The sequence below is a fragment of the Petromyzon marinus genome, chromosome 1 (genome assembly GCF_048934315.1).
Source record: "Petromyzon marinus isolate PM22_M1 ecotype Great Lakes invasive population chromosome 1, UKy_Petmar_22M1.pri1.0, whole genome shotgun sequence".
Lineage (NCBI taxonomy): Eukaryota > Metazoa > Chordata > Hyperoartia > Petromyzontiformes > Petromyzontidae > Petromyzon > Petromyzon marinus.
Window position 1 is genome coordinate 25,403,848 of NC_133667.1, and position 26,659 is coordinate 25,430,506.

The 26,659-nt window shown below is 46.8% G+C and overlaps 2 protein-coding genes across 7 annotated transcripts in view; one reads left to right on the plus strand and one right to left on the minus strand.

Moving 5' to 3' along the window:
- LOC116938777 (adrenodoxin-like protein 1, mitochondrial) overlaps positions 1-12,393 on the minus strand; it is an 83,299-nt gene extending 70,906 nt beyond the window's left edge. The window contains exon 1 of the mRNA XM_032946402.2: positions 12,273-12,393. Coding sequence (XP_032802293.2) covers positions 12,273-12,339 — 67 coding nt within the window. The 5' untranslated portion in view covers positions 12,340-12,393. The remainder of the gene's footprint in view (positions 1-12,272) is intronic.
- The window catches only part of LOC116938750 (uncharacterized), a 59,168-nt gene that overhangs the window by 12,867 nt on the left and 19,642 nt on the right, over positions 1-26,659 (plus strand). For 2 of the 6 annotated variants that reach the window (XM_032946341.2, XM_032946335.2), the window contains exons 1-2: positions 8,308-9,177; positions 18,514-18,617. The gene's annotated coding sequence lies outside the window, so the exon portion shown is untranslated. Of the gene's footprint in view, positions 1-8,307; positions 9,178-13,387; positions 17,050-18,513; positions 18,618-26,659 lie in introns of those variants that run through there. The other 4 variants (XM_032946352.2, XM_032946359.2, XM_076066075.1 and 1 more) reach the window with 3 other exon arrangements.

The following is a 26,659-nucleotide window of genomic DNA, read 5'->3' on the forward strand; positions in this document are numbered from 1 at the left end:
CCAATATGCTTTAACAAATAACTTTGAATGCATTAAAGATGATATCTGAGTAAAATGTCATCCTGTCATTGACAACTTTCTAATTGAGCAAAATCTGATAACCTACAAATATGTTTGAAAGATAAACTACGTTAGTTTCACTGGAACATTTTCCACTCCACTTTTGATAGATGTTCATGTATCATCCGACAGATGGCCAAACCATGACCGAAATAATTATTTTTCATCCACCTTTAATCTGCCTACTCTCAGAAAAAGCATGCTTTGTGGACAGCGGCATTTTATGGGTTATAACGTTTTTTCCATGCCACTCCACAATTGTAAGTCCTATCTCACTTCCCGTGCTCACTGTGAGCCCCTCGCCGGTGTTTATCGAACATGGTGCCAGGTGAGGAGGTCCTACAGGTCAGCGGAGTTGCTTGTGAGATTAACGTGCTCCACCAGCCGTTTGGCGATAAATCCCTGCCCCAGCACTGCGTGGAGCCCCTAATCACTAAATCACGACTCCTCCACAGCTGTCAGCCTGCCCACAATGCTGCTGCCGTCATTGCTGTGTTGGCCCCCCGATGCATCCAAACCCATCTGCGGTATAAGCCCCTTGTTGCAGGTGATCCAGCCGTGGTATAACCATTAGCACAATGGACCATCAATTAAAAGGTCACCGATTGGGTTCGATCTCCCGGTAGCGACAGTTGAAAGAATGGGCCACGTCTTCTTTGTTTTAACTCACCCCGTCTCTGTCCACCCAGCAGTATAAATGGGTGGAAGAGTAGCTCCTTGCAGTGGAGGCCCGTCCACCAGCAGCACGTTTACGTATGCAGGTGACCCCACAGGCCAGCACTGCAACTTTCGCGGGTGATTGCAGCAGCAAGAATAGCAATAGCATGCGCAGAACGCCTCCACAGCAACAGCTTCTACAACAACTACAATGGGAGGACCTATTTCAAAGCAGTTTTGTAATCTGGCACAGCATTTGCACCGTTATTGATGTTATATTTATTTTTTTGTATGTGTATTGATACGTGAACTGCAGGTTTTTTTTTTCTATTTTGGGCTCTCATCAACAGCTATGTTCTATCCACTGATGGACGAATGCCCCTCCCAAGCTGTGACCATTGCTCTCGGTCTCGTGCTACTACAATCTAACTCCTGCACACAAGCTGATTTCATTGCTCCATATCTGCGGTATATGGACTCTTGGGCATGTTTGGGCCCTATCCTGACACATTTATTCTGCAGGGTAAAGAATATGAATAGGCCTCAAACCTATTTCATCCAAATGTTTCCTTAATCTGGCTGTGTATCACTACAACAGATACAATACACTTAAATATAAAATAAACTAGAATCCCTCGACCGTAATTTACCCGGGGTGTCCCCTTAAGCCAGGGGATGCCCCAGTGCGTTGTTGGCGAGTTTCTTAAGTGTCCTGCCACTCGCCATTGTACACTCAGCAGTATAAATGGATTCACCACAGTTGATGGGTAGGGTCACGTGTGATGGAGGTAAAGCCTGGATACTCTCCGCTCTTACATTTGACCAGTGTGGAAGAGGCAGGCCAAATACCTGCACTTCTGTCAGCAGTGGCGTGAATAAGCCCATTGGAGGGCTGTACATTTCCCTCTTAAAGACTCGCTGGGTGATCATAAGATTTTCAAAGGCAGTCGATCCTCCTGCAGGACGTTGATCTGCAAGTACGGACATGCTGGTGTCACACTGCGTGCCTCAGTGGTCTACACGGGCGTGTGCGCGCGTCACTGCAGGCTGGAACTGAGACAAGTCGATTAATGGACTAAATATTATAATCCGCCACTTGTGATCGATTACTAGGCGGTCGCCCCTATAAGCCATGCATGCCCAGCGTGACGCGGCTGAAGATAGATAGCAATGATGCTACCAAGCCCCGTCCAGCGGCGCATGTCATCGAACCGATAATATAATCGGTGGGAGTAACTAAATTACGGTACTGAAATCGTGCACATAAATAAATCGCAGCCTCACAACCGACCGCGTGTCTCTATTGTCCACACGCTTGGGTGCCGTCTGCACCCTGCACGACACAGCCCCGATGGTCGGTCATTCATTACCAATTCGCTCCACATTAATTCGCATCGTTTTACTCCTATTCACATGGGTGGCAGTGTCCCTGATATATAAAATGATTCGTTATGATTGTGTGTGGGGGGGGGGGACAGGCAGTGTAGAGGTTAGCGCACTGCAATACGAACACGGCGACCGGAGTTTGATTCCCGCTCACGGCCAACATCAGTGACGATAATCTCAACCAGCCCCGGGTCTCCTCAACCCCAAATAAGTAGCTGGTGTAGTGTGTCAACATCGCTACTAGGGAGCTGGGCGTGGTGTTGGCCGGCCTCCTTCATAGGTATTCGCTAACAGCAACTTGCCCCAAGTCGACTAAATGTTATACGGGCGAACTTTGACGGAGAGCGTAGTTGGGGCTCGGGGGTGGGGGGGGGGCGGGCCTGGCCTTGCAAACGTACACACACGACGCACACGCACGTGCGTTAGACGCAGTTTATACACAGTGCGAACTTGCACGTGTGTGGTGTACACACCAGCCATCGCCGAGGAACCGGCTCGCGAAGGCTTGAGAGCAAAGAGAGCCAGCCCAGCCCCACGTGCGTGTGCGACTTTGGCCTTGAGACGTCGGTGCGCCTTTAAGAGGTGGGGGGGGGGGGCGGTAGTTGGATGGGGGAGGTGGCGGCGGGGTTGGGTGGGTTGCCGGGGGGGGGGAGTAGGAGGAAGGGGCGGGGTGAGGTGGGGGAGACTTGATGGGTGGTGGGGGGGGGGCTTGGGCCGCCATGCACGCGCGTCCGCCCCGCACGCTCGCGCCCCTCCCTCCCCCCACTGCACGGTTGCGCGTGGAGGGGGTGGAGCTGTGGTGGGGGGGGGGTAGAGTGGGCGGGGGGTGACGGGGGGGAGGGGTGGAAGGGAGGGGGGGGCGGGGGTGAACAGGGTTCAATTACGTAATGCGGATTACGTAAGGTGGTGTCCTTGACAACGGAGGGGCTCGACGGGGCTCGCCGCGGCCTTAATAGGCGCTCGCAAACAGCGTCGACGACGCGGGTCGCCTGCGAGCACCGCGCGTCGGCGACGCTCCCGCACGCACGCGCAGTCGGTTCGCCGCTACACGTGGGCGCATTTGAGTCGTCTTAACCGTGCACGCGGCGTGCCCGTGTTTACTATGTGTGTACTGTGTGTGTGTACTATGTGTGTGTGTACTGTGTGTACTGTGTGTGTGTGTTTACTGTGTGTGTGTACTGTGTGTACTGTGTGTGCGTGTTTACTATGTGTGTGTACTGTGTGTGTGTTTACTGTGTGTGTGTACTGTGTGTGTGTACTGTGTGTGTACTGTGTGTGTGTGTACTGTGTGTGTACTGTGTGTGTGTTTACTGTGTGTACTGTGTGTACGTGTTTACTGTGTGTGTTTACTGTGTGTGTGTACTGTGTGTGTGTACTCTGTACTGTGTGTGTGTTTACTGTGTGTACTGTGTGTGTACGTGTTTACTGTGTGTGTTTACTGTGTGTGTGTACTGTGTGTGTGTACTGTGTATGTGTAGTGTGTGTGTGTACTGTGTGTGCGTGTTTACTGTGTGTGTGTGCTCTGTGTGTACGTGTTTACTGTGTGTGTGTACTGTGTGTGTGTGTGTTTACTGTGTGTGTGTGTACTGTGTGTGTGCTCTGTGTGTGCGTGTTTACTATGTGCTCTGTGTGTGCGTGTTTACTGTGTGTGTGTGTGCTCTGTGTGTGCGTGTTTACTATGTGTGCTCTGTGTGTGTGTGTGTGTACTGTGTGTGTGTGTGCTCTGTGTGTGCGTGTTTACTGTGTGTGTGTGTACTGTGTGTGCGTGTTTACTGTGTGTGTGTACTGTGTGTGCGTGTTTACTATGTGTGCTCTGTGTGTGCGTGTTCACTGTGTGTGTGTGTACTGTGTGTGCGTGTTTACTATGTGTGTACTCTGTGTGTACTGTGTGTACTGCACGTGTGCGATGTGTGTACTGTTTGTGCGTACGTTGACCTACGCGTGTGCTCACGTGCGTACCCTCTCTGTAATGTACGGTGCGCTCTACATATACTGACCATGTGTACTGCACGTTACTGTATGCCTATGTGCTGTTTGTGTTATTCTGCACTGTACCTTGCATTCGTAACTTTGCGTAATTCATGATTGTGTTGCGTATGTATACTGTATGTGCGTATTCTGTATATCCTCTGTGTATACTGTTATTCCTGTCCTGTATGTACGGTTTATTGGGACTCTTAATTTTACTATATGTGGTGTATGTATACAGTATGTAGTGTGTGTACTGTTGTACCCCTTCTCCTGTTTGTACTGAGTACAGTAGTTTACTTTATGTGGGGAACTGCGCTACGAACCCGGCGACCCAAGTTCGATTCCCGCTCACGGCCAACACCACCAGTGCCGATTATCTGAACCGGTCCTGGGGTCCCCTAGGTTGACTCAGCCTCAAATGAGTAGCTGGTGTAGCGGTGTTGTAGTGAACATCGCCGCTGGGGAGACAAAGGCGGCCGGGCGTGGTGCTGGCCACCGAGCCCCTCGTGTGCCGTGCCGGCCTTCGTAGGTGCTGCTCGCTAACAGCACTTGTCCGAACAGTCCTACTATTAACGCTATAGGGGTCGATCTTTGTTTATTATACAGGTTTACGTATGTAGCTAGCGTGTGCATGTGCAATGTTGTACGCGCGTATTGTTTGATTGTGTTTGTATGTGGTCACAGAAGGAAAACATCGCCCTACACGCAACGCGTGTGTGTGTGTATCGGTCGAGTGTCACTGGATCTTACGATAAGTCACACAATAACGTCACCCACCGAAGCGACGAAGTTAATTGAAAGTGTCTTGGTAGTTTATTTTTGTTTAACCGCCAGGAGAGAACTCAAGAGACCAGGATAGTCTTAATTAAATTGCAAGAGTGGTCAATGATTGCCACGTATCATCCCCATTTGAGCGATGTTGTGGGTAATTATAGAATTTGTAAAGTTTGAACCTTAACTGCCGGCACACAATGGTCGACTGTGACTAATGTTGTCAGGGGGTCATTAACGTGCATTGTGAGGCAGCTGGAGCGTATTATTACGGTCATTACGCTCGCAGTAATAACCAGGGCGGTCGCTGTAATTCGAACCGTGAACCAATGCAACAAGTGGTGAAACACGCTATACCTCTAGGCCATATCACCATATTACATTGACCACATTTCATCACGGTAGTTAGCGCGGGTTGGTGAAGTCGAACAGCATAGAACTACAGTACAACAATGAATATTGACCTCTTCTACCCATCATCTCAAACTGGCGGCCCTGTCTTTGGAAGGCGAAGTTCCTATCTCAGGGGTTCAATAAATCATCATAATCAATAGAATTCCTGACACTTTGTGGGAAGCCAACAGCGGTTGTGCTTTTCATGGAGACTGACTCCAGTTGCTTGTTATAAAGCGGAGAGGCACTGATTTTGTCCCTATTAGTGTAACACTTGAGTGCAGATCGTCATAGGGACGGGGTGACTCTTTGCCGTAGGCCCATTATTGAACGTGTGCTGTGTATAAAACCAACTCTTAACACGGTCGAAATTATGAGAATCTCATCAGATTGAAAAATGCATCTTGAGACACAAGGCAGCAAGAGTCGGCGATGTTTGCCTGTACTGTACTGACGATTCCTAACGGAGATGAAACCGGTATACAGTTGTCGCATTGTCTTGCTGCTGTTTAAAATAACATGGCCAGACTTGTGTTCGTGTGAGCATCCTATGAGTCGTGACCTCGCGAGCGACGTTACGGGTTGACATGACAAATAATAATGACCCCTCCCCACCCCTTGTTTGTTGCGGTGGTAATTTGAATTAACCTCGCACTTGCCCTGACCACACAACGTGTTGCTGTTCTCTGCGTCTCTGTAGACCTTCACTCGAGACTGCATCACGTCTTTCACGGTGACTCGTTAAAAAGCTTCAGCTGGGCACTGCACGACCTCCCTTAATCGCGTTATCCCTAACATAGTCCACTTTCCCTGTTGATTAGGTCACCATCACCTGAATGGCTCTTATCTTGATACCAGATTCTCCCTCCCAAAAGCCCGTGTGTGCTCACACATCTCATTCCAGATATTGAGCCTTCATAACAATTCTTGAGAGTGTGATACTGATTATACCTGGGATATACGATTTTAAGCAATCGATTACCGTTAAATATTATGGGGTTCAATTCCTCGACGACGTGTTGTGGATGGAAGGGAGGTTGATGGGCTCGACGCTTGTTGATGGAATCGGCATCATCAGCTTGTAGGGGGGTTTCTTGCCTACAAGTGAATACGATGCCCATGAAGTAATCGATTACAATGTGTTCCGGCTCTCGTGTGTACACACTGCGGTGTCCAGTCGATCGACGAGCTGTAGTATACCCCATCGATACTTCTGGGTGGACCGATGGCGGTGTGGAGCGGCGGGGAATGTTTATGAAACGTACCCATTGTTTCAACTGCCGCTCCGGGAGATAGAATGGACAACCATTGGATTACACGATCAGTGATGCTGACCATCAACATCACGGAAGCATCTTTCATATGTGTGGATTTGCCTATACAGTATATACATAAGCACATGTGCAGCATATGTGTGCATATACGTCTGCGTGTCAAGTCAGTAATGTTTGGGCCTCAAGAGGGTAATTTCTATTCCATAAAGTGGGAGTCGTTTTACAGTCCCCCGAGGGACCATAGGCTGTGTATTAATACTAATAAAAATAGACTGGTGGCCGAAGTAGCGGGCATTTGTCGCTTTCCATCGGCGTGGACATAACATTCCACAGGAGGCGAATTACTTGGTTCGCTAACTATAGGGGTCGTACTTACATTACTGGACATGCGTGAAAAAAATAGCTTCATAGCTCATCAGATTCCTCCAGTCTGTAAATGTTTAGCTCGGGACCTCGAGTGATGTTGAACTTCTGACCATGCCCCGAGTGAGACCAATCAATCAACCACTCGGGCATTGATTTTTTTTCCAGTTCAGATTCTAAAAATGTCATTTCCGTTTTTGTCTCATTATAAGCAGAGGCTCGGTTAGATTCGCGCCACTTATTCGTTCTTCTTTGGCTTTACGAGAAAACAATAATTAGAAGTTGCATTATTCAATCATCTTTTGCGCAGATGCTAGACGGATTGCTACATCGCAGGACCGGGAGAGATGGCGACAGTTTGGGGAAGATGCATCGAGCAGTGGATTGATCATGGCTGGTAATTGTTTTTAAAGTTCTCGGCCCCAGGGCAAGGAGGTTACTGGAGGCAAGGAGGTCCCTGGCTCAATCCCATCCGATCCCAGTCTCCTCTCGATCTTCACCTCGCAACATCACACCCGGTAACAGGGTGGTTTTTTTAGCGATTACTTGGACACCAGTTGGGCAGGATTCTCCTCGGCTTCATCAGCAGTGTTTGAGACAACAAAAACATAGCCCAATGCAGATAGCGTCATACCTAGGATGACATCTATGACTATTGGACGACTGACATCAGCGAAAAAGACCACTGGACATCTGTGACAAAGAGCTTCATAGCTCATAGGATTTCTCCAGGATAAAGATTGATTCTATATGTACTGTATTAGATACACAGTCATTACAAATTATGCGCTGGAGCGGTGGGGCAGAGTAAGTAGTTATCGCACTGTTCTATGAACCCAACAACCTGAAATTAGATTTTGCGGGACACGACGTCCACACGTTGGCGATACGGGCCTCCCTGCGCGCCCCCAGGTCAACTCAGCCTTAAACTCCAACACCTCGGTGCGCTGCGTAACCATCCATCACCGGGGGAGACAAAGGCAGCCGTGCGTGGCTGCCGGCACCCGCGGCGTTCCCTTAACAGGTGCTCGCTAACAGCAAATGCCACCCGCCCCCCCAAAGCAGCCTGTTAAAGCCATACGGGAAATCTTTGTCTTTGTTGTGCGCGTGCGCACGCCAGAGCAGGTCACTGTGGCTCTGTGCGTCTCTCCCTCCTTCTTACATCAGCAACACCCCCCCCCACCACTCGCGACTCCCCCCCCCTCCACCCCCTCACCAGCCCCGCCCCTCACAGCCCTCCACCCCCGCCCCTCACCGCCCGCGCGCGCACCCTCCATCCTCTCGCCCCCCCCCACCACCACCACCAACCCCTCCTTCCTCGTCTCGATATAAAATAGCGCATGCGCAGATTGGTGCTGCCAGCCGACTGAACGTACACACAAAATAGAGAGATAGGGGTGGGGGGTGCGTGCAGAGGGGAGGAGTGGTGGTGGTGGTCGTGGTGGTGGGGGGGGTGTAAGAGAAGAAGAAGAATTAAGGCATTGCATTCAGTGAGAGCGGACAGACCGAGTTAGTTGTAGACTCACGCCAGCAAACACGCTGACAGACAGGCGGACATTGCAAGGCAGACGCAAGGCACGGGACACGCGGACACACGGGGCAGATATCACGGGAGTGAGATTAGAGGCACGCAGACTCACGGGGCAGATATTGCGCGCAGTGTCGGGGGCTTGACTCCGGGACTCGCAGTGGGTCACGCTCATACGTAGACAGAGCGGGGTAGTTGTATGGACACCACACGTGGTGACAAGCGGACACGGTGACACACACCCAGAGCGAGTTGTGCACAGACAGTAATAGAGTAACACACACTAAGGCATGGAGATGGACCCACACACGAAATAACACTGGGCAAAGGGACACAGGCTTCACTGTCGCACGCACACACACACACATTGTGTAACGCACTGATATACTGTTGAGTAATACACACTCTTAACAGCCGAAACATAGACACTAATATACAAGACACATACGCATTAATATAGAGACACAAACTCACACGGGCATAAACGCTTCAACATGCACGCTAATACACACTGATGTACGTACTACATCCTTAATACTCGGACATACACACGAACACGTAATAAAGATAGGGCAACATCCACACTGGAACACACAGACACACGCACTGACATACAGAAACACCCTCCTCACACAGCCATACACACTTAATATATACACAGACTAATATAATACAAATATTACACATTGTTTAACAACAGTGATATACACAGCCGTTCCAGCGGCGTGAGTTAACAAGCGGCGAAATGCATATCAAAGGAATGGATATCACCGGGTGAGTAACTAACGTGTTTAAACATATAACACATTTACACGTGTGTTAAAGCGAGGGTGTTTTAGAGCGAGGTTGTGTTAAAGCGAGGTTGAGTTAAAGCGAGGCTGTGTAAAAGCGAAGCTGTTGTGTTAGAGCGAGGTTGTGTTAAAGCGAGGCTGTTGTGTTAAAGCAAGGCTGTGTTAAAGCGAGGTTGTTGTGTTAAAGCGAGGCTGTGTTAAAGCGAGGCTGTGTTAAAGCGAGATTGTTGTGTTAAAGCGAGATTGTTGTGTTAAAGCGAGATTGTTGTGTTAGAGCGAGGCTGTGTTAAAGCGAGGCTGTTGTGTTAAAGCGAGGTTGTGTTAAAGCGAGGTTGTTGTGTTAAAGCGAGGCTGTGTTAAAGCGAGGTTGTGTTAAAGCGAGATTGCTGTGTTAAAGCGAGGTTGTGTTAGAGCGAGGTTGTGTTAGAGCGAGGCTGTGTTAAAGCGAGATTGTTGTGTTAAAGCGAGGTTGTTGTGTTAGAGCGAGGCTGTGTTAAAGCGAGGCTGTGTTAGAGCGAGGTTGTGTTAAAGCGAGGCTGTTGTGTTAAAGCGAGGCTGTTTTAAAGCGAGATTGTGTTAAAGCGAGGCTGTTGTGTTAAAGCGAGATTGTGTTAAAGCGAGGCTGTTGTGTTAAAGCGAGGCTGTTGTGTTAAAGCGAGATTGTTGTGTTAAAGCGAGGCTGTTGTGTTAAAGCGAGATTGTGTTAAAGCGAGATTGTGTTAAAGCGATGCTGTTGTGTTAAAGCGAGATTGTGTTAAAGCGAGGCTGTTGTGTTAAAGCGAGATTGTTGTGTTAAAGCGAGATTGTTGTGTTAAAGCGAGGCTGTTGTGTTAAAGCGAGGCTGTTGTGTTAAAGCGAGATTGTGTTAAAGTGAGGCTGTTGTGTTAAAGCGAGATTATGTTAAAGCGAGGCTGTTGTGTTAAAGCGAGATTGTGTTAAAGCGAGGCTGTTGTGTTAAAGCGAGATTGTTGTGTTAAAGCGAGGCTGTGTTAAAGCGAGATTGTGTTAAAGCGAGATTGTTGTGTTAAAGCGAGATTGTTGTGTTAAAGCGAGATTGTTGTGTTGAAGCGAGATTGTTGTGTTAAAGCGAGATTGTTGTGTTAAAGCGAGATTGTTGTGTTAAAGCGAGGCTGTTGTGTTAAAGCGAGGCTGTTGTGTTAAAGCGAGGCTGTTGTGTTAAAGCGAGATTGTTGTGTTAAAGCGAGGCTGTTGTGTTAAAGCGAGGCTGTTGTGTTAAAGCGAGATTGTGTTAAAGCGAAATTGCTGTGTTAAAGCGAGATTGTGTTAAAGCGAGATTGTGTTAAAGCGAGATTGTTGTGTTAAAGCGAGGCTGTTGTGTTAAAGCGAGGCTGTTGTGTTAAATCGAGATTGTGTTAAAGCGAGATTGTTGTGTTAAAGCGAGATTGTTGTGTTAAAGCGAGGCTGTTGTGTTAAAGCGAGGCTGTTGTGTTAAGGCGAGATTGTTGTGTTAAAGCGAGATTGTTGTGTTAAAGCGAGGCTGTTGTGTTAAAGCGAGGCTGTTGTGTTAAAGCGAGGCTGTTGTGTTAAAGCGAGATTGTTGTGTTAAAGCGAGATTGTTGTGTTAAAGCGAGGCTGTTGTGTTAAAGCGAGATTGTTGTGTTAAAGCGAGGCTGTTGTGTTAAAGCGAGGCTGTTGTGTTAAAGCGAGGCTGTTGTGTTAAAGCGAGATTGTTGTGTTAAAGCGAGGCTGTTGTGTTAAAGCGAGGCTGTGTGTGTGGGAAGCATTCGCGGTTCGCGCTGCGCTACGAACCCGGTGACCCGAGTTGGATTCCCGCCCACGGCCACCAACAGCACGGGCGACGATTGTCTGAACCGGTCCCGGAGCCTCCCCCCTAGGTGGACTCAGCCTCAAATGAGTACCTGGTGCGGTGCGTAGTAGACATCGCCACTGGGGGGAGACAAAGGCGGCCGGGCGTGGTGCTGGCCACCCACAACCCCCTCGTGTGCCACAGTGCCAGTGGCCTTCCTAGGCGCTGCTACTCGCTAACAGCACGTGCCCCGACAGTCTGTTACAGGCTACACGGGGGATCATTGTTGTTACAATGAAGGATGCTACCGAGTTGCCGATCGTGGTGGCGACGCGGTGTTGCGAGGTTGTGTTCGTGAGAGTCTCGGCGAGGATGATGTTTGTGGTGATGGCGAGGTTGTGTTCGTCAGAGTCTCGGCGAGGATGATGTTGGTGGTGATGGCGAGGTTGTGTTCGTGAGAGTCTCGGCGAGGATGATGTTGGTGGTGATGGCGAGGTTGTGTTCGTGAGAGTCTCGGCGAGGATGATTTTGGTGGTGATGGCGAGGTTGTGTTCGTCAGAGTCTCGGCGAGGATGATGTTGGTGGTGATGGCGAGGTTGTGTTCGTGAGAGTCTCGGCGAGGATGATGTTGGTGGTGATGGCGAGGTTGTGTTGCGTCGTGGGGGTGAGCCGAGTGAGGCGCTCGTTAACAGAGCCTATTGCGTGACCGTAAGTGGCATTTTGCAAAGACAAAGACCCCCCCCCCCCGTATAGCCTCAACTCACTTTTTGGGGCAAGTGCTGTACCTATTAGAGAGGTTGGTGTGGCCAGGACAACGCGCGGCCGTCTTTGTCTCCAATAGTACAGGTTGATGTCTTACACACGGCACCGGTTCAAGTGGCACTCGCCAACGGCGTTCGTGCGTTAACCACAGCGCCACCGCTCCCATTCTCTCTCTAGGTCGACTCGGCCTCAAATGAGTACCTGGTGCGGTGTTTAAAACATCGCCAACTGGGAAGACAAAGGCGGCCGGGCGTGGTGTTGGCCACCAACCCCCTCGTGTGCCGTGCAGGGTCTTGATAGGTGCTCGCAAACAGCACTTGCCCCAACAGTCTGTTACAGGCTATACGGGGGTTCTTTGTCTCCATTATGACAGATACGCTCACACACGATAGACCCACACACAGCTGGACACGGCACAGACGTACGTACAAAGATCCCACCCCGTATAGCCTCTTAACAAGACTGTTGGCTCAAGTGCTGTTGGCGAGCACCTATGAAGACCCTCGCACAAGTAATGGTTACTGTGCACAAACATCATCGATACGTACGAGGATGGAGCGAGCGGTGGTACAGCGGTGAGCGCAGCTGTGCGACGAACCCGCGCAGGGCCCCCATTTCGACGCTCGATTCCCAAGGCCACGGCTGACATCAGTGGCGCTGAATTTCGGAGTCGATCCTGCGGCGCCACTCTTCGCCAAACCCCGCACTGACTGACCATCGGGGGTTGAAGGATGGTCAAATAGCAGCTCCCTCCGTCACCGACACAGCGTGGAGAGAGAGAGAGAGCAAGAGATAGAGAGGCCTTCATCTAGCAGTGGATTGATAAAGGGATGTAAAACTTAAAAACAATACGTACTGGCAATGTCAGTCTTCACAGTCTAGCCGTGATTCGTTGATTTTTCAACTCGATTTCGACGTCGACTCGAGTCTTATCTCGTGTTGGGTTTATGCTGTCGATCGTGGCGTGTAATTTGGCTCGCTCATCTCCAAGATGAACTATAACGAGCCTATTTCATTCACAGACCTTCGTCAATCCTCTGCCACTCTGGTTTAGTGCGGGTTGATGGAAGGAGGGGATACCCAGAAACGATGCATATACAGTGAGGGGAAAAAAGTATTTGATCCCCTGCTGATTTTGTACGTTTGCCCACTGACAAAGAAATGATCAGTCTACAATTTTAATGGTAGGTTTATTTGAGCAGTGAGAGACAGAATACCAAAAAAAAATCCGGAAAAACGCATGTCAAAAATGTTATAAATTGATTTGCATTTTAATGAGGGAAATAAGTATTTGACCCCCTCTCAATCAGAAAGATTTCTGACTCCCAGGTGTCTTTTATACAGGTAATGAGCTGAGATTAGGAGCACACTCTTAAAGGGACTGCTCCTAATCTCAGATTGTTACCTGTATAAAAGACACCTGTCCACAGAAGCAATCAATCAGATTCCAAACTCTCCACCATGACCAAGACCAAAGAGCTCTCCAAGGATGTCAGGGACAAGATTGTAGACCTACACAAGGCTGGAATGGGTTACAAGACCATTGCCAAGCAGCTTGGTGAGAAGGTGACAACAGTTGGTGCGATTATTTGCAAATGGAAGAAACACAAAAGAACTGTCAATCTCCCTCGGCCTGGGGCTCCATGCAAGACCTCACCTCGTGGAGTTGCAATGATCATGAGAACGGTGAGGAATCAGCCCAGAACTGCACAGGAGGATCTAGTCAATGATCTCAAGGCAGCTGGGACCATAGTCACCAAGAAAACAATTGGTAACACTACGCCGTGAAGGATTGAAATCCTGCAGCGCCCGCAAGGTCCCCCTGCTCAAGAAAGCACATATACATGCCCGTCTGAAGTTTGCCAATGAACATCTGAATGATTCAGAGGACAACTGGGTGAAAGTGTTGTGGTCAGATGAGACCAAAATGGAGCTCTTTGGCATCAACTCATCTCGCCGTGTTTGGAGGAGGAGGAATGCTGCCTATGACCCCAAGAACACCATCCCAACCGTCAAACATGGAGGTGGAAACATTATGCTTTGAGGGTGTTTTTCTGCTAAAGGGACAGGACAACTTCACCGCATCAAAGGGGCGATGGACGGGGCCATGTACCGTCAAATATTGTGTGAGAACCTCCTTCCCTCAGCCAGGGCATTGAAAATGGGTCGTGGATGGGTATTCCAGCATGACAATGACCCAAAACACACGGCCAAGGCAACAAAGGAGTGGCTCAAGAAGAAGCACATTAAGGTCCTGGAGTGGCCTAGCCAGTCTCCAGACCTTAATCCCATAGAAAATCTGTGGAGGGAGCTGAAGGTTCGAGTTGCCAAACGTCAGCCTCGAAACCTTAATGACTTGGAGAAGATCTGCAAAGAGGAGTGGGACAAAATCCCTCCTGAGATGTGTGTAAACCTGGTGGCCAACTACAAGAAACGTCTGACTTCTCTGATTCCCAACAAGGGTTTTGCCACCAAGTACTAAGTCATGTTTTGCAGAAGGGTCAAATACTTATTTACCTCATTAAAATGCAAATCAATTCATAGCATTTTTGACATGCGTTTTTTCTGGATTTTTTTTGTGTTATTCTGTCTCTCACTGCTCAAATAAACCTACCATTAAAATTATAGACTGATCATTTCTTTGTCAGTGGGCAAACGTACAAAATCAGCAGGGGATCAAATACTTTTTTCCCTCACTGTACATATACAATTGCACAAACACGTGCTTTCTGTGGACTTTGTATTTCTGCGTATTTGTATCAATGTGCGCGTACATTACACGAAGAGCATATTATACCTGCGTACACAACTATGAATTCATACGTACTCACAGTAACAGTACACTGTAGGAGCATTGGACGTGAAGGGTCACATTTCGTTCCTTGCACTGGGGCCCATGCCAACTATGCTACCGCCAATATAACTAGAATAATCTGCAGAGTAATTTCAATAATATATGAATTTCATCTACAATAATTATTTCAGTACTGTCTCCCGTCGCAGGAATGTGGAATTTCGGCTACTGGGGCAGAGCCGACCTGAAAATGAAGCAGACACTTTGTACTTGTTTTACTTTAGAACTGTAAAAGCCACGTAACAACTTCACATGGCGTAGAGGAGGGATTGAACCAACAGTGGATTGATAAAGGACTGTGGAATTATCATAATTACAGAACCAGTCGTCTGTAACCACAATATACAGTGATGGCCCTTTGAATAGACTGCTGGATGGAATTGGCCAGACATCCCAATGCAGGACCCTCCTTGAATAAGAGTCTTCAAACTTGGCGATGTTTACTTGGATGAACACAGGCCATGAGTATTGGATGTCACATGGACTGGTTACCACCACGGGAATATGGGATTTCCACGGCGCAGGGTTTCACAATGCTCGCAATTAACTGCCATCTCCTGGCCACACCTCACTGCCCCCACGTCTAGAGAGCACCTGGCATCCACATGCAAGTCAGTCCTTCATAGACATATTAACCAGGCTCAAAACTGGTTATCTTCGGAAATCCCAGGAGGTCGAGCGCCTTGATGGTAGTTTTTGTTTTGTTGTGTGTAACGATACTAATGGCTCGCGCATTATGACATTACAGCATTCGCAATATTATAATCTCGCCACGTGGTAATCCCTCTCCATAGGGAGTCCAGCCTGGGTCCCAAGAGACTAGCGGAGCGAACAACATCTCCACATTTAGGTCCAATCAGCCACAAAGCCAACAACATGCGATGGTTCGAACGTACGTGGTTAAATAAAGGACAGGGAGTAACTTTCGTAAAAGTTAATGGAGACGCTCATGCCCTGGCATATGTTACATTGTTCGCAACTTTTTTTTGACATTTAACACGTGCCCGATGCCAGCATGAATCCACTGCTGGATGAGGAGGGCCTTCCCTCGGCGTACGATTCCTGCCAGCTATTTGACCATACTTCATAATGGATTTTCAGTGATGAGGCTGGTTGGAATTACTGGCGACACGTCGAACTGTAAATGTGGGTTTACTCTCCAACACACCGGTGTGCTGAACGAGTAACTAATTGGCATGTATTGACGTGACAACCCTTACTAATTGCCTGTGTCGGGTGGTGGCGGTTCTAACGACACATTTACGTGATCTAGCCCATAAACCTCTATTATTCAAAAAGAGAGTATAGACGGATCATAGTACAGTGGATATTGCTGCACTGTACTCTGCTGCTGACCACGTAGCTCCGCAACAGCCTACAGCACCTGAGGCTTAATGCACGGTGGGGCCGCCCATCCAAACACTCACCAGGCTCAAAAACCCTGCTTAGCTTTTGAGATCTTGACGAAATCTGGCGGGCGATTTGATCAGGGGCGATGACGACACTGCAATGGGGGGAAATGGCCTGTATGGAGACGTGGCCCACACGTGTCTCCCGAGTCTCGGCTTACACGAGCAAGGGACTACTACGAGACGCCAGAGCAAAGACGGCGCTGACATTTTCCCCTCGCTCATCGACCCCGAGCCAACTGTGGGAATCCAACGTTACCACGGCGGACGGTAGTTCACCCATCAAGCAGTAGAATGGATTACTGTAATCGAGTAATGTGACTCTTGAAGGTCGATGGGCTACGAGGTGGAGAGCAGCCGGCAGCACAACAATGGGCGTTCGTGAACCCGTCCGTGTGGATTTTTGTTAGCGTTATCCCTTCGTTCGAACAGCATTTCACTGGTTAATCAAATGTCCTTCCACGCGCAAACCACGATTGGAAAAAAAATTGGCCAACGTATTACAATTGTAGGGCCCTCCCGAAGATTAGTCGTGAGAATGAGGCTTTTCAACATAAATACATTAAATACTTACTATGATTATATATGCATGGCTATGTGGCCAATGGTTAACTGGCAGCACGCTCATCAGACAAGGAAGCGTTGCGCCCGAGCGTTGTGAATGAAATCAGCTGATGAGCTCCATTGTTATTAAACGCGTGTGTGTACGCGTCTCTTGTGTGACTGTGAATTGGTGTGATTGTACACTATGAGTGACTGTATATTAAGTTGTGTGTGTGTGTATATGTGGTCTGGTAGTGGGGTATGTTTTTGTGTATTTTGTGGGAGTGGTGGCGCACTGGTTAGCGTTGATTCTCTGGACTATATTTGTGATGAATTTGACTTGCAATTTTTTTAATATGTGCGTGTATATCTGTGCGTTAGCAGTTGGCCGCTCGAATTCAATCCTGCCCCTACTGGACATCTGTGAACAAGAGCTTTATAGCTCATCGGATTCCTCCAGCATTAAATATTTTGATTCTGATAACATCAGTGGCGAGTGATTCAACCATCAGCACTGGGGTATGGCGTGGTGCTGGCCAAACTACGACTTTACCTATCCCGCGCTAATATTGTATATTTGCTCGCTAACAACACTTGCCCCAACAGCATGTGTAGGCTACACGGGGGATCTTCGTATGTGTGTGGTGTGCGCATTGCTGGTATGTGTATGTATGCATATGTATGTACATGTACGGCTGCGTTCAATTCTGTTGTATTTGTATACGAATTATTACCCTCTGCGCTTTATGGTTCCGATTTTCATCTTGGCGCGCGATGTGGCAGACAAAAAGTTGGCAGACAATTCGCAAACTTGGCCCCCTACCGACTGTTCTCGACCATTGTTATCTTGCCGCGAAGTAGGCTGAACACCGCCACCTAACGTCCGCATTGGCGAACAGTCGCGGCTGTACCGGCATCGTTACCGAACGGCGCCTCCTCTCCCGGATTTGGCTACCGGTGGATTGATCATTGCCGTGCCCACTCGCACCAAGAAGCGACCACAAACCGTCCCGGTTTTCAGAGAGGCTGTCACCGCTATGGTGAAATGTGGGATTTTGTCCTGGATTACATCTGCTTTTGGCCTCATGTTCGACTCCTGCCTACCTACTTCGTGGGTGGGATTGTTCAAGGAGTGGGTGGACCCCTATGAGCATTCGGCTGTGCTAACGTCACAATGAGTCTGGTTCCTGTAGTGGTGGGGCACAGGTAGAGAGCACAGGTGGTGCATCTGCCAGTCATCTCCGTCAGTCAAACCATGGATCCTGGGTCTGTCCCGTGACCTGCCAGCGAGCCTTCGCCACTTCACGTGACCTCAAAGCGCACCTAGCCTGGCATAAGCGCTGCGGTGTAATCGCCGCCCTTCGTGGCAAACGGCGGCGGCTGTTGTCGTTGGGTGTGGTGGGGGAGGTGGGATGCTTGTGGGAGGGACTACCAGCTCACCGTATAATTTGCCTGTTGAGCCTCCCAGAAATCTGCTGGCATTTCAGCAGGGCAGTTAGGTAGTCCCGCCCAAAGGCGATAACATAGCCCAGGTGAGAGGTGTGGCAATGAAATGCTGAGCACTGCCAGAGTGTCACGGTGGCCTGGGACAGGAGGTGAATATTTAGGGTAGGCGAATGACGCGCAGTGGCATCCTCCCAAGCGGCTTCTGTGATGACACGCTCGTGAAACATCAGAAGCACCCACCTGTACCACAGTCTTTCTGGACGTGGCGGTGGCGTGGGTACACATTCATACACCAGAGTCTTTAAGGTCATGTGATTGGTGGATTGTGCTGAGCTAATCTGTTGCACTATCAAAATCGCCACTGGAGCTGTGCACTTTTAAATCTAGATTGAAAACTCGCTTCTTTAGAACTGCTTTTTGTGTTTAGTTTGTTGCCCTTCCCCCGCACCTCCAATTAGCGTGGTTGGCTACGTACGGTGCGAAACAAGTTCAACATACATACACCAATAGCCATGTTCAATCCACTGTTGTATGTAGGCCTCCACAAGTCGATGCCGCTCCACATGGTCTTGCGATGCCATAACCCACCATGCTGACGAGCTGATCCCCTCACTCCGTCTCCGCAGGTGACATCCCCTCAGGTGTGTTCCTTGGTTTTGTTGCCACTCCACCATGAGTCGACCACCAGCCATTGTCCCTTATGGTGACGTGTTGTTGTGTCCTGCCCAAGTTCGCTTTTATCTACAGCCAATATGACATCCCTCTTTTGGTGTAATTGCCAGTAAGCGTCTCTCCATTCTTCTGTGTGTACTTTTCAGTTTTTCCATTTTGTCAGTATCCATGTTTCTGAAAATTGTCATCGTACGTGTAATGTGCGCCCATTGAAAACTGTCATCGTTGGGCACATTAGTATTTTTTTTATTATCAAGTAACATTTTACAAAATCACTCTGACCTTGTCTTGTTCACATCTGTACTACATATTTTTGATCATGGTCCACCTTTACTATTTTTCTTAGATATACATACTCAGTTGTGTCTTCCAATGATGTCCCTACAATACATTTTGGTTTGTTCAACAAAATTGTTATACATTACTTTTCATATATTTATCTTTGGCCCAATGTTGCAACCTTCTTTGCTAAGTTTTTCAGTTATTTCTTATAATTAATTTCCATTGGACATGGTAACAACTATCAGACGTAACATCTAAGATTGTTTATACTTTCTCCATGTGTATATATACGCCTTCATTTCTCATCTACAAATTTCAGAAAATATATTATAAGTGTCACTGTCATTAACCTTGTTGGGAGCATATCTCCTTGCCTGACTCATCTGTGTTATATTACATTTTCTACATGCAGAAGTAGTATAACTTCCATTTTTGTAAATAGTTATCATTATTCATATTGGTAACTTTAAAGCCTCGTATGAGAGCCTGGATGACTTAATCAATCTTGATTTGAAGCTTTCCTGACTGCAGGAATCCATCCTCTTTGGTTCTTTCGGTAAAGTCACGTAGGTAGAAAAATAAAACAAAAAATAAAATAGATCACCACGTTTTGATCGCAACTCAAAAATAATCCAGCAGTGGAACTGCTGAACCAGCAGTGTATATTATTTATTTTCCTTTTCTACATACGTGACTTGACCAAAATAACCAAAGAGTATGACTACACCAGTTTCCATGAATCATCTTCGTTTTCATAGTCTAAAAAATGCAGGTATTATGGTATTTGATATATTTTATTTTATATGATGGAATGTATGTGGTGAATGGTGGTAAAACAACTACATTTTTGTTCTAAATCCAGCTTGCTCAAGTGGTTGATTTTCCTCTAATTCGTGTTATTTGGCTCTCTATGCTCTCCATGAACATGTATACGTATAATAGAAGGCTTATGGATCTGTACATTTTTGGAAGTCAGTTTTGTCTCAGTTTTTTTAATGGAACGATTGAGACGATAAAAATGTCTCATTTATGTGCACGCTTTAGTAAATAGGGCCACTTGTTTGTATCTAACAGCTGCTCTGTGCTTCAATAATGATGTAATTTAGTTTTTGGGGGGAACTCTGTTTTTTTTGTCATGCCAAAAAAAAGAAATGAGCATAAAAACAGAGATAGGGAAGTTGATGATTGGTAAATCGCAAAGACTAGCCCTTGGAGAGAAAGATGGAACCATAACCAATGGTAAAGACAGTACCATGAAAATAGCGGAGGAACTATATACGGATATCTATCGCAAGCACATATCTCAGGAAACATTACTTTTCAGTTAAGAATGTTCCAGATTTCAGACTATATGTACATTATATGTATTTGTGAGTTCATGGTGTTCCTGCCATACTTAATAACTGGCTAAACATATGAATAAAAAAACCTTTGAACTATGTTATTATATTCTTGGTTCTTTCGGTAAAGTCACGTAGAAGGGAAACAATAAAATAATAGTGATACATAGAGCAGACCTAAAACACGGTAGGACCAACACCTCGGCCGTGGCAGATCACTGTTATAATTCAGTAGGCTCACATGACATTGACTTCTCCAAGACAGAGGTTCTTTGCAAGCCATCTGGCTACCATAAGAGATTCGTTCATCAGGCTATCCACATATACAAACGCAGAGACAATTTCAACCGAGAAGATGGATTCTGTCTTAGCAATCATTGGAAGGATTTGATAAACCATTTCGGATCTTAATTGATTGTTCACGCTTACGGTGGCTTTCAGACCGCATCCATTATTTTCGTCTCCCCCCACCTCTTTTCCGAACATAGATGGACTCGTCCATCTGAATAACTGCCAAATCGCTCTCCGTGGTGCTAACGTTAAAAAAACCGCCACTTTTTTCAAATTTTCTTGCTGTGGTTTTCACACCTGATGATGATTGTTTGTGTTGCAGTCGAAACGGTGTGAGAATTTTATTGTTTTATATTTTTATTATTTTATTGTTTCCCTTCTACGTGACTTTACCGAAAGAACCAAGAATATGAATCCCTGCAGTCACGAAAGCTTTTAATTCAAAATTTATGTTATTATAGTTGTTGCTATTACTATATTATTAGTAGTGTAATAGTTCTTGTAACATTCAAAGAGGGAGAGAGTCAAAGACAGAAAAACGGTGTGAAATAGAGACAAGTTTACAGGCACAGATACAGAGAGAGTTGGGCAAACAGACATGAAGACAAACAGAAGGCCATGAAGAGATAGTGATACAGAGAGACAGGGAGCCACAGAGACAAACACGAAGACAAAAATACACATTCAACTTGAACGCTTTTAATCGAAGAAACTGACTGTTCAAGCAAAACGTGTTGGGAAATCAAGTCTTAACTCACACCCATCTCATTTTTAAAAATCTCATTTGGAAATCCCATAGTCGTAATATAAACACGATCTTTACACCTCTTTTAATAAAACAAAATACCTTACGCAAGACTAGAAAGCGGTGGTGCAAACCTGTGCAATGCTGTGACTCAATGCATTGGAGGTAAGCAGTTCTTCAACTTCAGCCGGAACAGTTTTGAATGTTGTTTCAGGATTTGTTTGGCACACACCACATCATCTCGCCTTGTTTTGTATATAATGCAATTTCAACCTGTTCATCAAATCATCGCAATATAGGGGTACAATAAAACATGATTATAGATCGGCATACCTCGTGATATAGTGCTGGTGCCTTACACCAATACTCCGAGTCAACCTTGCATCGTTCATAAAAATGTAAAATTAAAAATGTAGAACTGGAGGTAAGGGTTGGTGGACCACGCAGAGGTGTGTGAAACTTCATGGTTGCAAGGTGGCCAAGATATGGCAATGCAAGCAGACTCTTGAATACATATGTTTTGAGCTTTTGGCATTATCATCTCCTGTTGTGTACGAGTTTTTCTCCAGGTTCCCCAGTTTTGTCCCAGGCACAATATACTCGTATGTAGAATTGGTAAAAAAAAATCTAATGTAGGACTCTCCTCTAGTCGAATAAAATGGAAGTTTTCACTCCAGAAACTTGAGACTTGGTAAGGCTTTCCCTTTTAAAATAAAGGGTATTAGTGTATTCGTTTACAATTACATTTCCAGTCCTCTGCCAATCCAATGCTGGATTAAGTTCCGCTCGCTGTGTCGGGGTTTGGCCATACTTCACTCCTGTGGTTAGTGTGCGTTGGTGTGTGAAGGGCCCAGGACTGATTCAGCTATCATTCACCACTCACGTTAACCTTACAAATATTTCATTATCATTACTATATATAAATACTCGTATAATGTATATGACGGGATTAATTTAAAAGTGGTGTCATTTTCTAAATCCCTTCTAATGACTGGAGAGAGACCCAGTGAGACGGGAACAAGGTGAGAGAGACACAACCCAGAAATGTTGGGCCTCAACAAAATGGCGACTCCCATGCATGTGTGTTTGCCTGAATCCCACGCCTACAGAAGCCACCGTCTCTACAATACACTGCGTTTGTTCGATCCCTTCATGGGAGTGTATAATGTACAGTAGTGCTTTGTAAGCGTGCGTGATTGAGAAGGAAAAAAAGTTTTTACGATTGCAGTGATTCGCTCCAGGTGATGACATCACTGTACGAGTGACGACACACGGCACTGTTAACTCCACCATTAACAACCACCAGTAACACCAGGGACATCAGTGCACCACTGTCTTGCAATCAATTATCAGTACCATTAGCTTCGCTACACTGCTAATATTACAGCACTACCATTATTAACAATACAATTAGTATCACTACATTGACTGACAAAATGACATAATAAATAAATAAGTTGTACCATCACTCAAAGTGTCTCTATACTTACTACCCCAGTAGCAATTAACATGATTAATATTATTACTGCACTACCTCGATAATATATACTAGTTATACTACAAATGTTTAGCTCTAACTACACAAATTAGATCTTTACACTCTCACCGTTATTCCAATATTAACATGACCTACTAAACTATAGTACTGTTTAATCACGATAATATAAATATTACATTACTATTCACTCACATCACTGCACTACTCACATAACTGCACTATTAACTGTCAAAAAATAGAATTGGGAATAACTACAGTAATACAACATCAACATTACACCACAGTAATTGTGCGATATCTCTGTGCTGGACGGGTTTCATTGACCTTCGTGCTAATCGGTGAGCCACCACGACTCACAGCACTGTTACGTGTGGCCATATGGGTACTAGTATGATTTTGAAAAGAGGCATACACCACTTGCCTGGAATATTGTAAATGAGGATTGGATAAGCAGATTTCTCGCCAATAAACATTTATTGGGTCAAAGCTAATAGTTTATTTTAAATTAATATTACACCCGGTTCACCTCAACTACACATGATACGCTTTCACGTGACTCATTCTTGAAATTTGCTGGAGTGGTTTCGAGGGAGCAGTTCTCAGACAAAAATGCGTGCGAGCAAGATTAACTTGCAGGCAAACGTGAAGATTACCCGCAAATTTACGTAGATTATCAGCAAAAAAATGGCTGCATGTGTTCTTTTTTAAAAGTACATGATAAAAATAGAAAAATCCTCAAGATTTTGACAGGTAATGAGAATTAACATGCACAAAGAGGCAAACGGTACCCATGCGGTGCACAATATCCAAATATATTCACAAATTGTTCCCTCGGTTCTGTACGAATTCTCCACAACCACTCCAGTTTCCTCCTGCAAAGCAGCAACAACAAAAAAAACACTTGCTAAAGAATTGGCCAAACCCCACTAAGTGCAGGACTCTCGTAAAATCGAGTTTTTAGACTCCTAAAACCTTTCCTGGACGAGTAAATAATAATAATATCTGTCCTCTGCGTTTCAGTGGCTAAACTCGGCCAAGTCTTTAGGTTTACGACCAAATCACATTGGCCGATTGTTGGAAGCTAAAATTGGCCAAACCCCACTTTGTGCAGGACCCAAATCAAATCGAGTTTTGAGACTCCTAAAACCTTTCCTAGTCGAATAAATAATGATGTCTGTCCCCTGTGTCTCGGTGGCTAAACTTAGTCAAGTCTTAAGGTTTACGACCAAATCACGTTGGTCGGTTGTTGGAAACTAGAATTTGCCAAACCCCGCTATGTGCAGAAGCCTCATCAAATCGAGTTTTTAGACTCTTAAAACCTGTCCTAGGTGAGTAAATAATGATGTCTATTCTGGCACCTCGGTGGCTAAACTCAGCCAAGTCTGAAGGTTTATGACCAAATCACATTGGTCGATTGTTGGAAGCTAAGCAGTTGAAGCCCGGTTAGATGGGTGATAGTGCCTGCCTGGTTGTTGTAGGCTCGTGATTAGTACTGTGAGGTGTGACCAGGAGATGGCAGTGGTGAGTGTTACCTCTTCATTCATTGTGGGTTCTCTCCGGGTTCTCTCCGGGTTCTCCGGTTTCCACACATACAAAGCCAAACACGAATTTATCAAAAAATATCCCAACGTCGCAGTAACCCTCGTGTAAAAACAGTCTTCAGACTCACTGGCGCCTTCCTAGGTAAATTAACGGTGTTGTAATAATTGTGATTAATAAGGTAATTAAAATTTCCTGATGGGGAATTAATTCAGTCCAGCATCCTACAGGGGTCACAAACTTGGAAATCAGTAGCTGTACAGTAGCTGTACAGATAGGTACTGTATATAAACGTAGTTCAATAGAGAAAGACTGGTCCCGGCACTGGGAATGTGGAATTTACATTAGTAGCTCAAATAACTTGCCAGCCAATAAGGATGCCTGTTTGCGAGCGCCGATGAAGGTCAGCATGGCGCACGAGGGGGTGGTGTGTCCCGAAGCACGCCCGGCCACCTCTGTCACTCAAGTACTATTGCACACACACACTGCCATGCAGGTGCTGTCCACTAAAAACACTCCACATATAACATACAAAACACACATCCACATTATACACACACACGGGTACTCCCATGGCTGGCACGTAACACAATCACAGACGCTACAACATACTGTAAGAGACACTACATGTCACACACACGAGAACAGTCAGACTACATGACACACTGACACACTCACACATACGGTACGAAAGAAGTTGAGCATACATACTAAAACTGTAACAGGCAGTCATATACACTATAACCCTCTGTACTTCATAGACAATACATCACACATACTCTTTAAGAGCCAAATATTACATCACACACTATATACCACACTGCGCTTGATAATAAATCAAAACACTATAACAGTCAAACATTACAATCACAGACACTAACAGATGCATTACTCGAATACAGACACGACACACGGACTACATCACTCACTGTAACACAGACACTCCACCTCACATCCTATAACCCCACAAAAACAAAGATAGCCTTAACAGACTGTTGGGGCCAGTGCTGTTAGCGAGCACCTATTAAGGTGGGAACAACTTGATAGGTTGGGTGGCCAACACCACGCCCGGCCGCCTTTGTCCCCCCAGTGTCGATGTTTACACACCACACCAGTTACTAATTTAAGGCTGAGTCATCGTCACTGGTGTCGGCCGAGAGCAGGAATCCAACTCGGTCGCCGGGCTCGTAGTGCAGCGCCCGTAGTGCAGCACCCGAACCACTGCACTACCGCTCCCCACACTCAACCACACACTTATACACACACTATAACCCCCTCCCCTCCACACAAAGACATTCCACCAACCACGCAGACACACACTATAACCTCCACACACACACAGCCACTCCACCAAAGACACACACTAAAACTTCCACACACACACAGACACTCCACCAAAGACACACACTAAAACCTCCACACACACACAGACACTCCACCACACAGTCAGACACACTAATAACCACACACACAGGCACTCCACCACACAGTCATACACAATATAATAACCTACACACACACAGACACTCCACCACACACGCAGACACACTATAACCTCCAAAGACAAAGATCCCCCTTATAGCCTTAACAGACTGTTGGGGTAAGTGCTGTTAGCAAGCACCTCTAAAGGCTGGCACGGTACGCGAGGGGGTGGGTGGCCAGCACCACGGCCGGCCGCCTTTGTCTCCCCCATTGGCGATGTTTACTACACACTGCACCAGGTACTAATTTGAGGCTGAGTCTACCTAGGGGAGGCCCAGGACCGGTTCATCACCGGCGCCGGCCGTAAGCAGGAATCGAACCCGGGTCGCCATGTTCGTAGGGCAGCGCCCTAACCACCTGCGCTACCGCTCCCCGACACTCCATCACACACTCCAACAACAATAACCGCCATTCGCCACTAAGTAGCGCTGACGTCACCACGACGCTTGTGCCAAGCTATGTCCACGTTGAGGCCACATGAACTGTCGAACGCCCGCTGGCAGGAGGTCACGGGGCAGACCCAGGTGCCATGGGTCGACTGACCGAGATGACTGGCTGATGGACCACCTGTACCCCCTACTGTGCCAACTTGCTGTGCTTTAGCCACCCGGCGCTCCGGTCCTTGTTGTGACCATCACTCCTCCGCCCAGTAGCGTCCTTCACGAGCCTCCTCCACAGAGGCCGATCTTGACACTGCTGGTACCAGTCATCGGCAAGTCCACTCGGCTCCACATCCTCCTGTACCACATGACTCCATCTCTTCCCTAACCCGTACTGCGCCCGTTTAGCCCCCTCGATCCGGCCGAACAAAATCTGTTTAGGCATTTTGTGGCT